At 34.2% G+C, this 16804-nt stretch overlaps 5 protein-coding genes across 5 annotated transcripts; 2 read left to right on the top strand and 3 right to left on the bottom strand.

Moving 5' to 3' along the window:
• Positions 1-345: 345 nt before the first annotated feature.
• On the bottom strand, positions 346-1496 carry LOC664177 (uncharacterized protein). Its single transcript, XM_064356055.1, has 3 exons — positions 1235-1496; positions 588-1159; positions 346-537 (listed from the first exon to the last, which is right to left on the bottom strand). Exons 1-3 carry the CDS (start codon positions 1346-1348, stop codon positions 393-395), a joined length of 831 nt encoding a protein of 276 aa, XP_064212125.1. The 5' UTR covers positions 1349-1496; the 3' UTR covers positions 346-392.
• Positions 1497-1522: 26 nt separating this feature from the next.
• LOC664186 (uncharacterized protein) lies at positions 1523-3055 on the top strand. The gene is made up of 7 exons (XM_008203230.2): positions 1523-1659; positions 1706-1821; positions 1873-2039; positions 2081-2316; positions 2363-2550; positions 2640-2811; positions 2866-3055. Exons 1-7 carry the CDS (start codon positions 1657-1659, stop codon positions 2953-2955), a joined length of 972 nt encoding a protein of 323 aa, XP_008201452.1. The 5' UTR covers positions 1523-1656; the 3' UTR covers positions 2956-3055.
• A 1640-nt stretch (positions 3056-4695) lies between these two features.
• LOC107399247 (uncharacterized) lies at positions 4696-12443 on the bottom strand. The gene is made up of 15 exons (XM_015985244.2): positions 12327-12443; positions 11821-12281; positions 11661-11771; positions 11419-11611; positions 11209-11373; positions 11082-11159; positions 10881-11035; positions 10777-10828; positions 6249-6440; positions 5746-6206; positions 5585-5695; positions 5340-5529; positions 5121-5291; positions 4991-5068; positions 4696-4946 (listed from the first exon to the last, which is right to left on the bottom strand). Exons 1-15 carry the CDS (start codon positions 12370-12372, stop codon positions 4729-4731), a joined length of 2682 nt encoding a protein of 893 aa, XP_015840730.2. The 5' UTR covers positions 12373-12443; the 3' UTR covers positions 4696-4728.
• Positions 7614-9380, bottom strand: LOC135265831 (retinoid-inducible serine carboxypeptidase-like). The gene is made up of 8 exons (XM_064356054.1): positions 9235-9380; positions 8726-9186; positions 8569-8679; positions 8326-8518; positions 8112-8276; positions 7984-8061; positions 7786-7940; positions 7614-7726 (listed from the first exon to the last, which is right to left on the bottom strand). Exons 1-8 carry the CDS (start codon positions 9278-9280, stop codon positions 7652-7654), a joined length of 1284 nt encoding a protein of 427 aa, XP_064212124.1. The 5' UTR covers positions 9281-9380; the 3' UTR covers positions 7614-7651.
• Positions 12444-13949: 1506 nt separating the features above from the next.
• On the top strand, positions 13950-15633 carry LOC664210 (retinoid-inducible serine carboxypeptidase). Its single transcript, XM_008203057.3, has 7 exons — positions 13950-14082; positions 14124-14581; positions 14626-14736; positions 14786-14975; positions 15023-15190; positions 15237-15469; positions 15519-15633. Exons 1-7 carry the CDS (start codon positions 14034-14036, stop codon positions 15594-15596), a joined length of 1287 nt encoding a protein of 428 aa, XP_008201279.1. The 5' UTR covers positions 13950-14033; the 3' UTR covers positions 15597-15633.
• Positions 15634-16804: the final 1171 nt, after the last annotated feature.

The raw sequence follows: 16804 nt of genomic DNA, 5'->3' as shown, positions 1-16804 counted from the left end.
AGGAAACCGATAAAGACAGACGTATACTCTCCAAAACTTTTTGCATGGATTTTAATTCGTTATAACTTTCTTTCTCACATTTTTCTTGTATCTTTGACACATTCACACACATCATTTGGAAAAATATGAAACGGAGCACATTTTTTTCTGTTTGTCGTGAAAATTTTGGTCGGCAGTTTTTTCTCGGATTCTAGCCTTTTTTTCAAGTAATTAGTGAACTAGTTAAAAAATTAATATCAAGCGTTCTGAGCTTTATTCCATTGTACTGGTTAAAAAAATCTGCTTAACAAAAAAATCACAAATAAATTACGAAAATTTGGCTCGAAGGTGAATAAAAACAGCACATAAAATACTAAAGAAAAATTTATTGATATAAATAAAATGAATACAAATTATTTGAACGCTTTTTTACACCGCCAGTCCAAATACTCATCAAAATCTTCATTATCGTCTTCATTGGAATCATCCTCTTGATCTACTTTGTCCCCACTAGTGTGTGTTATAATCGTTTCTTTCTTCTTTTCTAAATCTAAAACCCTACAAACGCCGTTCAAACACCACAATTTCTGCAACTCAAACGACCATACCTCGATAATTTCTTCATTTGTTCTTCGATTTCATCAATTTGTCGCTCATTGGTCGCCTCCTCTTGATCTTCAGCAATAATCGCGGCACTTTTACTGTCAGCTTCGCGAATTTCCTTCTGAAATTTCTCCCATTCTTCTTCAACTGGATCTTTGTATTCCTGATTCCTGGCTTTGGCGTCTAACTTCGGGTCATCGAAAAAACCTTCAGGTATCGTTTCAGTATTGTCATCAACTTCCATTTTCTCTTCCCGAGGTTTTTTCACCGGTAAGATTGGGGCACCGTTTTGTGACTTAGCGTCAAAGAAATCATCGGGAATTTCCTTCTCTTCACTTTTACTTGAATTAGAGTTTTTCAAAATTCCCTTGATTTTCTTCTGGGGCACTTCCATAGGCGGCGTCAAGGGCCGTTTCAAGGGAGTTGTGAAGTTGTTCGTTTTTTCTTTGAGTTTTTTGGCGAGTTCTACATTTTCGCGGTGTTGTTTCGAATTTATGTGGACTGTCCATACGGCTTCCGATTTGACAACGGACTTACACAGCACACATGTAAGCTGGCCTGAATCGTTATACTTAAACTAATATTAAAGAAAATACAAAAAGAACGATAAATAAAAATAAAACAAGGGGTAGGTCGTGAAAGGATATTTTGCAAGAGGCGACTCTATCTTTTTGACGTCTTTTTGCAACTTGCTTTTCTCGCTTATTAAACGGCGGAATTCCGTCTGCACAAGCTTCTTTTTTGAATTTTTAAACGTTGCAGACATTTTTTTACCTAAAAACGTAACCTAAAAAACAAAACTGTCAACTTGTCTGTGACAGTGGACCAAAGATGGTGCCAACTGGTTCCAATATCTTCCACTGTGGTCTGCGTATTATTTAGCAGTGATTTATATCAGGAATTGATTTTTTGAAACAAAGACGACTCCCTGAGGCCCTTGGGAGGCGAAAACTTGCATAAAAACTCTCACTGATTTGGGAAATTCAAAATATATATTCAATAATTTGGGGAATTTGGTGTTTCGGGTTGGCAAAGCGGCAAAAACCACGCTATAACCTCACATTTACTCGCGCAATGGTATTTTTTCATAACCAATTTTCTAAATTAAAACCATATTTTCCAGTATTCTGTTTTACACAAGAAGGAGAATGCGCACGAGGAAAGCATTTGGAGTTGTGCGTGGGGCCGGTACACCACTGAAAAAAAGAAAAAAGACCAGAATGAAGAGGAAAAGTCCCGGTTTGTTTTTCCGTAAAAAAACTCTAAAAAACATAACAAGGTGCTTTTTAGAGATTCGGTGATGTCGGACGAGCCTCCCGTTGATTACATCATAACGGGAGCTCTAGACGATCTGGTAAAAGTGTGGGAATTGCAAGACGATAGACTTGTTTTGAAACATAACTTAGAAGGGCATTCGTTGGGGGTTGTCTCCGTTGCCGTTAGCAACAACGGGAAATGTGTGGGGCGCATTTGAGCATCTGGGTAATTGTTTGATTAGTGTGTGCTTCCAGTTCGTTAGACTCAAGTATGAGGATTTGGGACTTGGAAAGGGGGAAAAAAATCGCGCATGTTGATGTGGGTCCGGTTGAACTGTGGACTGTAGCGTTCAGTCCTGACGACAAGTACATTATTTCCGGCTCACACGCTGGAAAAATCACGGTTTATAACGTGGAAACGGCCAAAGCTGAACAAACTTTAGATACGAGAGGCAAATACATTTTGAGCATAGCTTATGTAATTATTTATTTTTTACGTTTATTTTTTTAATTAAAATTTGTAGAGTCCTGACGGTAAATACATAGCTAGTGGGGCTATTGACGGCATTGTTAATATTTTTGACGTGGCGGGAAATAAACTATGGCAAACCCTTGAAGGCCATGCTATGCCAATCAGATCTCTTTGTTTTTCTCCAGATTCTCAACTACTTTTGACTGCGTCAGATGACGGCCATATGAAACTTTACGACGTGTAAGTAGGCTATGATTTTGAATTAAGTGGTGCCAACTTAATTTCAAAGTCGCAGTCACGGAAGATAAAATAATTTTGGTGTTTTTTAGGCAACATACTAATGTTGTTGGTACCTTGTCAGGGCACGCTTCTTGGGTCGTAAGCGTTGCATTTTCTCCAGATGGTAAATATTTCGTGTCAGGAAGTTCCGATAAAACTGTTAAAGTTTGGGAATTGGCCTCTAAACAATGTGTTCATACGTTCAAGGAACATAATGATCAAGTAATTTTTTTGATTGTATTTTTTTTATTTGTTATTTTCAATCGTTTGTTGCAGGTTTGGGGTGTTAGGTTTAGTCCAGATAGTACCAAAATTGTTTCAGTGTCTGAAGATAAGAGTATAAATGTTTACAGCTGTCCAGTTTAGTTTACACTTCGTAATTTATTAATTAATTGATTTAGTGAAGTGTATTGCTTAAACACCTAGTTGTATAATTTTTTTTATAATAAAGCTATTTTTACATCCATTGTTGGTATTATTGCTACCACATTACTTCTAAAATTTCCTACTTCCTACTTCCATATTAATTTAATAATTTTGTGGTGTTTCTTAGGAAACACGTCAGCTTTTTGCATAGTTTGCATGACTGATATTATTATTATCTATCTACTAGTCAAATTGACAATAATTAAAATATCGTAAATCAAACCATATTAATACAGGGTGAGAATAGTGCGTTACTTGTGACATGTTTTAAGATGCAATCAAAAATACTAATTAGTCTTACCACTTGACTACTTCGTTTAATTTTTAAAAACATTAATTAAATCAACACCGATTTTTATCTTATAAATAATAATAATCTATAATGAAATTTTAGCAAAATTTTTAAAACAAACTTGACACTACCTATAACATTGTAATCATAGATTAAATTTTATTCTTTAACGATTACCGAGAGCTAGAAACAGTATTATTGGTTGCATATCTAAGGAAACTTAAAAATAACCCTCTATTGACTCAACCTGTATACAGGTGCTCAAAAACTGGCGCACCAACTCAGTGGTACGCTGTTAAGAAGCATGTGTAGATCACGGAAAAAATCTTGAAAAAATTCCTAAAGTCATATTTTAAAAAATATGGAGCTACAAACTTATTTTGTAAACTTCTTCAGTTTTCATTATTTTTTAATGGTTTTATGTTTCACACTAAGTAATCGTTCCCTAACACAACAATGAATAATTATTTTTAAATTTGCTATCAGACTTTAGCAGTATTTTGAATTTTAAAAAAATTATATTCATCAAAAAAATCACAATTTGTAGATGTGTCGACACTGGGAATTATTTCCTAGGAAACGGTTTTATTTTTATTGTTGATCAAGTTCTATTGCGATCACGACTGTTAGACAACGTTGCCACATATCATTTAATTAAAATGCGTTATTTATCAATAACTTTAATCCAAAGAATTTTTTTTCTATTTTTACCTTTATATGTAAACAATTCTCTACCACACTCCAATGAGTTGGTGCGCCGGTTTTTGAGCACCCGGTATGTAGATAGTATGCGGCATATGCTCGTCTGCTTCGAGATTTTTTAATTTGCGCATTTTTTATTTTTATTTCTTTGGGTAATGATATTAATTAAAATAAAAAGAAAAATACTTGCGTATTTTGAAATTCCATGAAAATCGATAGTATGCTGGAAGACTATAAAGACAAGCCTCCAAAAACAGCAAAGTGCATTTGCTTCCGTATGCTCATTGGCATGCGTTCTCACATTATTAAATTTTGCTGATAATGCTATAGCGAAAGAAGTCGTATTGCACATTATACCACTGTAAAGTGCAATCAGCAATACGTATTACATTTAAGAATTGCTCTAATTAGTCAAATTATTAACTTATTTGTCCAGCCGGCAGCAACAACCACGTGGAGGTTTAGAGCATTAGAGACGGCTGATATCCGGTTATATTATGTTATGTGATTTCGGCCAATTCTAACTTATTTTGCACTTATTTCTCGAAATTTTATAAAAAAGTAGGTCCAAAAAGTTTTCAAATTACGTTAGAATTACGTAATTTTAAACAATTGAAGATTCAATTATGTAGACTAATTTTGATGTAATGTGTTATTTTTGTCAAAGACAAGAAAACACAAATAAATCCGATTGACGAAAACAATTTATTTATTATTTATTACACATTTTTGGTCATATATTGCAAAATGTAGCTCATAGCAGCCGGATTATCAGCAGGCACCATGTGGCCGGCTCTGTCCACCCAAAACATGGTCAAATTTCCCAAATTCTTGTAATAACCTTCTACAATTTTATCCACTTTTATTGCCAATTTACTCGCCGTTTTCCATTCGTCCGAACCTGGAAATTGCAGCTTATCGACCCATTGGGTTGTCCCTGAAAAAAAATTTAATTTAAAGTTTTATTTTATTTAGTTATACCAGGCGTGTCCACAATTAAATCCAACTGTCCGTTATAAACAGCGACGCGAACATCGGTCTCGTTTAACAAACGTTCAACTACAAAAAAAGTTTTCATTTTAATTGCAATTAACTTAGTTGTTTTAATTACCAATATTGGTGACTGGTTTCATGAAATCTTCGTACAAAGCATCAAAAACTGCCCCTGCTTGAAAACCCCAGTCAACTTCAAGTCCTAAAGCTTTTTTCACGTCGTTATTCATCAAAATTGCTATTTTTGTATCCACATCATCGTCTTTTAAGCCAGGCAGTGCTTTTTCTTCTGTTTGATGGTCAAAATTACATCGGTTTTAATAATCTCATTACTTACTTTTAACCCAACTGGCGGTAATTTTCTTCAAGATATTATAAAAATCAATGCCGGCAGTAACAGTCTCAATGACTTGTTCAGCCTGGCCCCACAAATTAGTAGCTTCCGAAAATTTACCAGCTTCGAGGGCTGCTTTAGTTTCTTCGGCTTTGGCCTGTACTTGTTCGTATTGATTTTGGTCAACCGCACCCTAACATTCGAATAACATTTGAGACAAAACACATAATTTGGGGCGATTTACGTACCACAGTGAGTAAATAAGGACCCCAAGTCAAGACGGAATCAATTGGAGAAATCCACGAGTCTCCAAGACCTACACTTACCAAATGACAGTCTAAATCGCCACTTTTAGTGGCCTGAAACAAACCAAATTAACAGCTGAATTAGTTGTAACTAACTTAGGTACCAGATAAATTTGTAACCCAATTTCCGCCGTCATTTTCCCACCGTACGACTCCGAAAAAATATGCAAAGGAGTTTGCTTCAAATCAGGCACAGCCTCGTAAAACCCTTTCAATAGCGTAACAAAATCGCTCGCAATTTGGCTGTTATTGGTGGCGAAATATTTCGAATCGTTCACGTAGCTATACCCTGTCCCGACCGGATTATCGACAAACAGGACGTTGTAATCGTTAATCCACGTCGTATTTCGCGGATTCAAATCAGCGTCTAGAGGCCCAAGTTCGCCGAAATTTCCATAACCTGTGGACGAAGCTCCAGGACCTCCTTGTAGCCAGACAACCAGTGGTTTGTCCGTATATTTGTCAACATTAGCAGCCGTTTTGTGTAACCACCAAAACATATGGGCGCCTTCGCGCACATCGACAAAGCCCCATTCTTGGTCAGTGGGGCCGAAGCCTTTCCGGGCTGGAAATTTCTGTAAAGTGGGTTTTCAAGGCCTGGACTTACCCAAAGTGGCTGTTATTGCAAGGAGGACGATGATTAGCGGTTTCATTTTCGGTGGAATTCGAACAAAAGTGGACCGATTTTTTGATAAGTAATACAATATAAACGGTCTTGAAAGGTACTTGAGACGATAGGCGACGTAAGCGGTATTTGTACAGATATTGTGCTCAAAATAGTCATTTTCGAGCAGTTTTTTGGATGGGAATTTATGTCAATATACTGGCTGTCCCAACGATCTGAAAAAGCCTTATAACTTGTTTATTATTAAAGATATTGACTTTTTTAATTATCTTTGCGTTTTTGCTGCATATTTTACAATATATACAGAGTGTCTCAAAATTAAAAAAACACTAAAGTTATGTTTTTCCAAATGGCACGCTATAAATTTTATTGCATTTTTTGACGTACTTTTAATACTGATGATTTTAATCTATAAATTTGTATTGGTCGATTCTGTTTAGTTTTTAAATTGTATTGCAATTAGAAACATAGAAAAATTAAGAAGTTTGTCAAAAGTTAAGTTACTTGAAAAAGTTAAATGGAACACCTTATTTTTTCTTCTTACTTCTCAAAGATTATGAAATTGTCTATCTAAAAATATAAAATTTTAATTGCCTAAAACTAATAACTACAAAATATTTCACTTTAAAAGTTAATCTCAGCAACAATGTACAGTATTTTGAGTACTTTTTTTACTATAGTAAACCATACCCTAACCATAATTCTAGCAACTCCATCACAAACCATTTGTTGGAGTTTATACGGCTATTTAAAAAGTCGCCATAAATATTAAAATTTTAGTTACTTTACTCATTGTAATAAATGATTAATAATGGCCTAAGGGTAACATTGAAGTTATTATTAGCTGAAAATTTTACTTTTCTACTACTGAAACAATAATTAGGTAGTAATTTTTTTAATGTTTAAAGTTAAATATTTTTTGAGTAATCGGCAAAAGACTCAACCGTTAATGTTTTTAGAGAGATAATTTAAAGTTTTTTTAGATGCAAAAATTAAAAATTGGGTATTCTATTTAACATTTGTAGTAAGCTAAAAAAAATCAAATATTCTCTAAGTTCGAACTTTCTTTTTTTAAACTTGTTAGTTTTATTTTTCTGAGATTTTTAGTTTCTATGAAATGATTTTTTTAAAAAAGCATGTTTTTGTCAAAAAAATTAAATTATATACATCTAAAAATATAGGTAGTTTTATTTAAAAAAACATACGCTTGTGTTGTAGCTAATTTCGGAAATTTTATTATCGTAAAATAAGTCTTTTTTAATTTGATTTTGAATAAAACTTTTGTACATCGGTTTTTAAATAATTTAGTTATTTGGTGAATGAAATGGTGGAACAAAAATACGAACATTGCTTTAAACAATTTATTTATTCAACAATGGACTTTATTAATTGTTTGTCCAAGGTCCACTGGTCATGTCTTGCAAAATGAAGCTCATTCCAGCTGGATTGTCTCTTGGCACCTAAATAAAACCAATATTTTGTTTTTATCTTGTTTGACTATATTTCGAAAATTTCGTACCATATGACCAGCTCTGTCAACCCAGTACATTGCAAGATTTCCCACTTTTTTGTAGTAACCTTCAACAATGTCATTTACAGCAATAGTTTTTCGTTCAGCGGTTTTCCAGTCTTTGGAGCCACTGAACTGCAAATTATTCAACCACTTCATTGTTCCTAAAAAAGAATAAATCTTGTTTTTTTAAACTACTTGAAATACCTGGAGTGTCCACAATCATGTCTAATTGCCCATTGTAAACGGCTATTTGAATGTTGGTAGTGTTCAATATTGTTTCAACTAAAATTTAATTTATATTAGTTGTAATGAAAAAAATTGTTAATGCATACCGGCTTCAACAACCGGCTTCATGATATCGTCATGCAACGCATCAGAAACGCCTTCTGATTGGTCTCCCCAAGTAACGTTAAGACCTAGGGCTTCTTTCACTTGATTATTCATTATAATCGAGATTTTGTCGTCCACATCGTCATTAACAGGCATTATTAAATTTTCTACAAATTAAATATTGTTCACAAATAAAAACGGAACAAGATAAAATACTTTTGAAACTCCAACTGGACGGAATTTTGGTTAAAATGTTATAAACGTCAATATTTGCGGTCACCACTTGAATTAGCATTTCGACTTGATTGACAAGGTTTGTAGCATCTGAATACCTGCCCTCTTCCATGGCTTTAGTGGCTTTTTCGGCTGCTTCCTGTAGTTGTTCGTATTGGTTTTGATCAATTGCTCCCTAACACAATTAATTGAAAAAACGAAACGTGAAATTAGAAAAAATAATACCACACTTAGTAAATAAGGGCCCCAGCTTGGGACTGAATCAATCGGAGAAATCCACGAATCGCCAAGTCCAATCCCAACCAAGTTAGCATCCAACTCACCACTTTTAATCGCCTTCAATTCTGAATAATTAACGTAAAATTTCACTTAGTCTACATACCGCATCAATTTCGAGGGCAATGTCCGTGGTCATTTTGCCACCGTACGACTCTGAAAAAATATAAAACGGCGTTTTCTTCAAGTCAGGCACGGCCTCGAAAAACCCTTTCAGAAAAACAACAAAATCGGCAGCTATTTGCACATTCGTGGTCACAAAATATTTAGGATCGTCGACTTTGCTGAAACCACAACCGACGGGATTATCGACAAAAAGGACGTTATATTCGTTAATCCAGGTCGTGTTTCTCGGATTTAAATCAGCGTCTAGAGGTCCAAGTTCGGCGAAATTGCCGTATCCGGTCGATGAAGCTCCTGGACCTCCTTGTAGCCAGATAACGAGAGGACGCTCGGTGTAGTTCGTTACGTTGGCGCTGGTTTGGTGCAACCACCAGAAGATTTTAGCCCCAGCTCGGACCTGGACGAAGCCCCATTCCTGCTCCGTCGGACCGAAACCCTTACGAGCTTTCAGAAGTGTTAGAAAAAAATTATGTCAAAGTGGGGTTGATTTACCCAAAACGGCGGTCACAAAGAGGAGACCAAACAGGAACGTTTTCATTTTGCTGGCGCAATTGAAATTAACTATGCTTAAAAGAAGAGTAAAGTATAAGTACTTTTCTAGGTAACAATGGGGTAAACAATCGTGATAAAGATTATTTTTTTAATAAGTACCTAGATTAAACGGAAGATATTGTAAATCAGATAAATTGTACCTGTCATTTACAACTGTATAACTTTAAATATTAAATTTGGCAAGTATTTATTGTAAAATCGTGAATTATTTAGACCTAACTGCACTTAACAAAGCTATGGTTAAGGGGAGTTTAAATAAATTGAGTCGTGGCATTTTAAATTAATAGTTAATTTAATTTGCCAAATGCTTTTTTATTTCTGCTATAAAGAGAAAAATTATTTAATGAAAATAAAATTAGTGAATACTGGCTTCTTAACTTCTTAACTTTGAGTCAATTTTATTAAAAAAAAGTTTTGCTGAAAAGACGACAGAAGCCAGAGAAAAAGCTAGATGTGTAAATTTATATTATAATGTACCAACAAAAGTCTATATTTTGGGGTGTAAACGGAGGTGCAAACGTAATAATTTCAGAATAAAACGAAAAAAACACATCAACTTATAATTTCAATAAAAAAGTAAAGAACTTCCGATTTCGAAGACGAAAAAGCAATGTCTTAGAATTTTCATCTTTAGGTACCATCTACATCACAACATTTTTAATAGGTGTAGTTAAAAATAGGATAAATTACAGGCACTACGAGTATAAGCCAATAAATTTGAAACTTTCCGCTACAAAATTTTAGTTTAAGTGTAAATCGGACGCGTGGATTTTTAAACGTCGAGTGATAACGAGAGGTTTATCATCCACGAGGTGAAATAAATCCGATTTACACTCAAAATCTTTAATAAATAACTATGTTAAAATGTTTTTTAAAGAATTTGAACCAATTTTTTTATTATACAAATCAAGAATAACGCAATTTCTTATCAATCCGTTTCCGTTTTCAAATTGTGCATTTAAATTGCTTTTTTGATGTTAAGGGATATTTAAGTGGATTTAGTTTAACCAAGCTTTAAACACTTTTAAGTAGCATTTTTTACGGTACAGTTTAATTGACACACTTAAGCAGAGCTTATATTTTAACCCACACCGGTGCAGCTAGGTCTTAATGAAATTAAATTTTAAAATTTTATGAAGTACGTACTTACTGTGTTTTAAAAATTTAGCACTAACTGTCATTAACTTTTTATTGTAGAATAAACAAAAAAAATACACTTACCTTTATGGCATCTTCTTCTTACCCTAAATAATAAAAAATGTACTTTTAAAAAATGAAATAAATTTAACTAATGTGAATAATTATTTTGTTTTGTTAAATAATTATGTTGTAAAACTTAATTTGCAGCAGTTTTTATTGTTCTGTAAACCGAGTTTACTTAGGATGTGAACGAGAAAACAAAAATACAAAACAAATTGTTTCTAAAAATTTATTTACGTAATTTACATATTTTATTCAATTAATTCTTTGTCCAAGATCCACTGGTCATGTCTTGCAGAATAAAGCTCATTGCGGCTGGATTATCTCTTGGCACCTAAATAAACCAAAATTTTGCGTTTTCTGACTGAATTTATCAAAACACGTACCATATGACCTGCCCTATCAACCCAATACATTGCAAGATTTCCCACTTTTTTGTAGTAACCTTCAACAATGTCATTTACTGCAATAGTTTTGCGTTCAGCAGTTTTCCAGTCTTTGGAACCACTAAACTGCAAATTGTCCAACCATTGCATTTGTCCTAGAAAATAAATAAAACATGTTTGTTTTGCTAAACAGTTATTTACCTGGCGTGTCTACAATTAGGTCCAATTGGCCGTTGTAAATAGCCACTTGAATATTGGTATTATTTAACAGACTTTCAACTACAATTAAAAAATAACTAATTAAAAATTAATTTGTTGTGGTACGTACCAGCATCAATGACTGGTTTCATGAAATCTACGTGCAAAGCACTATTGACGCCATCTGATTGGTCTCCCCAATTAACATCAAGACCTAAAGCTTCCTTCACTTGATTATTCATTATAACCGAAATTTTATCATCAACATCGTCATTTACTGACTTTATTAATTTATCTAAAAAAAATTAAATAAAAACAACCAAATCTGACGTGAAATTACTTTTGAAATTCCATTCGGACGACACTCTGGTTAAAATATTATAAACGTCGATACTTGCGGTTGATATTTCAATAAGCATCAGACCTTGATGGAAAAGATCAGTGGCTTCTCCATATTTACCGTCATCAATGGCTTTTTTCGCATCTTCGGCTGTTTCTTGCAGCCGTTCGTACTGATTTTGATCAATGGCGCCCTATAAAAGTATTTAAAGAAAAACAGTTTGAAAATGGAGAATATAATACCACAGTTAGTAAATAAGGGGCCCAAGTTAAGACTGAATCAACTGGCGAAATCCACGAATCACCAAGTCCAACCCCAATTAAGTCAACATCCAATAAACCACTTTTGATCGCCTTCAATTTATTATTGTAAATTTTTCGTATTGAAATTAATCTCACTCACCGCATCTACTTCGAGTGCAATTTCCGCGGTCATTTTCCCGCCATACGACTCCGAAAAAATATACAACGGAGTTTTCTTCAAGTCGGGCACAGCCTTGTAAAAGCCTTGCAAGAAAACAACAAAATCGGACGCGATCTGCACATTATTAGTAGCGAAATATTTGGGATCGTCCACTTTACTGAAACCCGTCCCGACGGGATTATCGACGAAAAGCACGTTATATTCGTTAATCCAGGTCGTGTTTCGCGGATTTAAATCAGCGTCTAGAGGCCCAAGCTCGGCAAAATTTCCATATCCTGTGGACGAGGATCCGGGACCTCCTTGTAGCCAGATAACGAGCGGACGTTCGGTGTAATTTGTTACATTGGCGCTGGTTTGTTGCAACCACCAGAACATTTTAGCCCCGGCTCGGACCTGGACGAAGCCCCATTCTTGCTCCGTCGGGCCAAAGCCCTTGCGAGCTTTGAAAAAAGTTAGAAAGAAAAATTCAAAGTGAAATTAGTTACCGAAAACGGAGGTCAAAACAAGGAGAACAAATAGGAATGTTTTCATTGTGCTGGCGGATTAAGCAACTAAGCTTACAATTTGGGAAAAGTGTAAGTACCACTTGTGGTAACAATGGAAACATGATAAGCGGAATGTGATTGTATGGAAAATAAAGGACAGTTATTTCAATTTTTGTTGTTAGCGAAGCTACGACTATTTTGTGACATTTAGAACCGGTTTATAAAAGTGTTAATAATTTAATCCGCAATTAAACGCGTGATTAACCGATGCTCACGTGACCAAATTGAAGCAGTTTGGTTAGTCCATTCACGATGTTAACTTTTAACAACGAATTAAAATTTAATGAACTTTTTTATAAACCGACCTTATAAGGGTGGTTTATAGAAGCGTCATTAAGTTAATCTGCAATTAAATGAGTGATTAACTGATCACGTGACCAAATTTTATTGCTTCATTCGCGTTGTTAACTTTTAACAATGAATTAAATTTTAAAAAATGACTTTGTAAACCGGCCCTTAATTTATAAGTAGGTATATTATTATATTATTATTATAATCTACAGAGTGTCCAGCCCAGCTTCCGTCTTCTGTATCTCAGCTACTACTTAACTTGGAGTTTTAATATTTTGTCGATAGTTACTATTTATATTTTAGGACACTTTTCAAGAAACTATTTTTTTATACAGAGTGTGACAAAAGAAGTATGACGTTATAAAAAATTTTGTTGTTTTTGTAAAATGAAAAATAATATTAAAAGAAATTAAAATAAAAAATATACTATTTTTTATTAAAAATCAACATTAACCACCATTATTAAAGACATTTTTTATTGATAGAATGAGTTTTCAGCAAATAATTTTGAATGTATTAAGATTTGTAATAAGGTTGTGATAACAAAAATTTTGAGTGTTTATTTCGCATCGGTCCACATTAAAATAAACTGTGTTGTAATTATTTTCGATATTTATTTATTAAATTTGTTGTAAAAATACTTGCCATAATTAGTTTACAGCAAACGACTTCAAATGTGTTAGGATTTACGTTGGAGTTGTGATAATAAAAAATTTTCGTTATTTAATTCTGCATTCGGTGATATAAAAATAAACAGAGTTATAACTATTCTATACTTTTATTCATTAAATTTGTTATGAAAATACTGGACATTGTCAAGTTGACAAAACAAGTTATTATCAAATAACTTTATTAATATCAATAATAATAATAATAATAATAATAATAATAATAATAATAATAATAATAATAATAATAATAATAATAATAATAATAATAACAGTTTATTTATTAAAATATTAATAAAAAAATAATATTAAAAGCAAAACTTTATTAATAACTGAGGTACAGAAGATGGTAGCTGAGCGAGACCACCCTGTATAAACTAGTGAATATATTTTTTACTTTTAGAATTCGTTCTCAAAAAATAGTTCAAGTGTGTGAGTATGTGACAGTGATAAGAAAATTAGGGATTGTGATCGATATCTCCACTTATCACTTCAATGTCAATTTGTTGCACGAAATCAATTACATTATAATAACCATAACTGTGTTTTATTATCACGCCTGCATGCAAATTACAATTTTAAATCATAATTTGTACTAATTGGGAAATTTGAAAAATGCGGGTCGTTTCACTACTAGCGTTGAATATAAAAGTGCGTTTTTCCCAATTTTTGCATTCTTGTCCCAAACATGAAAGTTATTATTTTGTGTGTCCTTTCAACCATCCTCTCAATTTCTGGTAACTAACAATAACTTTATTATCAATTAACACAAATTTAGCTCGAAAGGGCTTCGGCCCTAGCGACCAGGACTGGGGCTTTGTCACAGTTCGCAAAGGAGCCCACATTTTTTGGTGGCTTCAGCGAACTCTCGCGACCGAAAATTACACAGAACGCCCCCTTATTATTTGGCTGCAAGGAGGTCCGGGAGCTTCGTCTACAGGATATGGGAATTTCGCCGAACTTGGGCCTTTAGACGCCGACCTTAAGCCTCGAAACTTCACCTGGATTAACAACTACAACGTCCTGTTTGTTGATAGTCCTGTGGGAACAGGGTACAGTCATGTGGACTCCGGCAATTATTTCGCAACCAACAATAAACAAATCGCTCAGGATTTTGTCGAGTTGTTGAAAGGCTTTTACGCGGTTTTACCCGAACTGAGGGACACCCCTGTGTACATTTTTTCGGAGTCTTACGGCGGGAAAATGGCCGCGGAAATTGCGCTCCTCGTCGATCAAGTAAAAGTTTGTTTGATTGATTCCCAAATAATTTAGTTTTTCAGGCGGTTAAGGAGGGTTTTCTCGATATAGAGTTGGCCGGAGTGGGGCTTGGCGACGCCTGGATTTCCCCAATAGATCTGGTGTCATCCTGGGCCCCTTATTTACTCCACGTGGTACAATTTTTAAACTCTATTTATTTCAAAAAAATTAAGTAAATTTCAGGGCGCGGTTGACCAAAGTGGCTATGAACAAATCAATGAGTTGGCCCAGCTCACTAGATCAGCCCTTGATCGTGGCCATTTTATCGAAGCCACGCAACTTTGGGCTGAAACCGAAGGGACGATCGCCTCCCTGACTGAAAATATCGATTTTTATAACATTCTGACTAAAGTGCCATCAGTATGGAAAGCTCGTAAGGCGGGCTAAATGAAGGAATTTTTGATTACTTCAGTGTTATAGGAGACGTAATAAAACCAGCAACTCGTGATTATCTCGATGATAAAATTGCATTGCTTATGAACACTCAAGTGAGGGAGGCTTTGGGCTTGAATGTGACGTGGGGTGACCAAGCGGGGGCCGTTTTTAGTGCCCTTGCGGAGGATTTTATGAAACCGGTCACAGACATCGGTAGAGAACAGCTAAGTTGTTGTCTTTAAATAACTATGTTTTTTAGTTGAATTACTATTAAATACCACTGATATTAAAGTTGCTGTCTACAATGGACAGTTAGACTTGATTGTGGACACTCCTGGGACTGTGAAATGGGTGGATGAATTGAAATTTGAAGGTTCAGAAGAGTGGAAAAACGCCGAACGAAACGGAATGGTTTCAAACGGAATTCTTGAAGGATATTACAAAAAATTGGGCAATTTTGCGATGTATTGGGTCAACAGGGCTGGGCACATGGTAAATTTTTAACCAAGCAATTTTTTTTATTATGGTAATGGTATTTAAGGTTCCACTGGATAATCCCGACGCCATGAATTTTATTTTAGAAGATGTGGTTGGGACAACAAACAATAATAAACTGTAGTTTTGTTCAAATTGAATAAATAGAGCAGGAATCTTTATTTTTTATTTCAAGCCCACACAAAGCGCTTCTTTGTACAACTTTGATTTAAACACTTTTTGAAACGCCAACCAGGAAGCCTTTGAGTCTTTGATAATTTATGTTAGGACACCGTCTCACGTTAGTCGTAAACATAAAAATACCATAAAAAGACGCCACACAAAAAATGCAAAGGTGATGCATAAAGTGTTCTTGGTCTGAAGGGTGGTAATGGCGACATGAAGGTCATTACAATGTATTGTGTGACATTTTATTGCTTCTGCAAATTGAAGCTTCTGACGCCACTTTATTTTTCGAATCTCGGTATATAATCTCGGTATATTTTATTTTTATATGTATTATCAGATTTTTTGATGGAGCGCTTGGCTGATATTAAACTATCGGCGAATTTATGGCTTATATTACTTACATATAAGAGCATCAAGATCGTAAAATTAATGAAAGTTATATCGAATGAAACTTAGCGAAGCAATATCCCCTTCGGTATAAAAATTTTTAGTACGGCATGTGTACTGAAGTCGTAAAATTTAATGGCCGAGGTCGCTTCCTATTGGTTACCCTAAACATAGGGAAATAAAAGAATAAATTGGGGAAGAGGAATGGTCGTAAGCAACCCTTATAAAGTACATACATTTCAGAACCCAAGCGATAAAATGCACTGAAATGGCGGACCGCTAGCGTACATAAATGCCGACAAAAGTGCACTGGGGTGGTGTATTGTTGAATATTTTTTCCCACAGTTTTGTGTGGGGTGTTGGAAGTTTTAAAACAACTAAAATAAAACAAACATTTTTGGAACAACTTAAGATTTTCATACTTTAATCAAGGTAATGTTTACCTACTATTCCAAGATCTTCTTAGAATAATTTCAATATATTTTCAATACTGTTTTTTTGCGACAAAAAATTCTTAAAGTCAAAAAAAATCTGGAGCTACAAATTTATTTTATTAACTTTTTCAGTTTTCATTATTTGCTAATGTTTTTATGCTTCACACTAAATAATCATTTCCTTACCGTGTTTTAAATTAAAAAAAACAAAGTTCATTAAAAAATCACAATTTGTAGATGTGTCAACACTGAGAATTATTTCCTATATGAAACCGTTTCAAAAAATAATTTTATTTTTATTGCTGATGAAATAATTTTATAACATATGATTGGTTCACCATTT

Source organism: Tribolium castaneum, chromosome 4 (genome assembly GCF_031307605.1).
Source record: "Tribolium castaneum strain GA2 chromosome 4, icTriCast1.1, whole genome shotgun sequence".
Taxonomy (NCBI): domain Eukaryota; kingdom Metazoa; phylum Arthropoda; class Insecta; order Coleoptera; family Tenebrionidae; genus Tribolium; species Tribolium castaneum.
The sequence above is the reverse complement of the archived record's forward strand: the minus strand, read 5'-3'. Positions and strand labels throughout refer to the sequence as shown.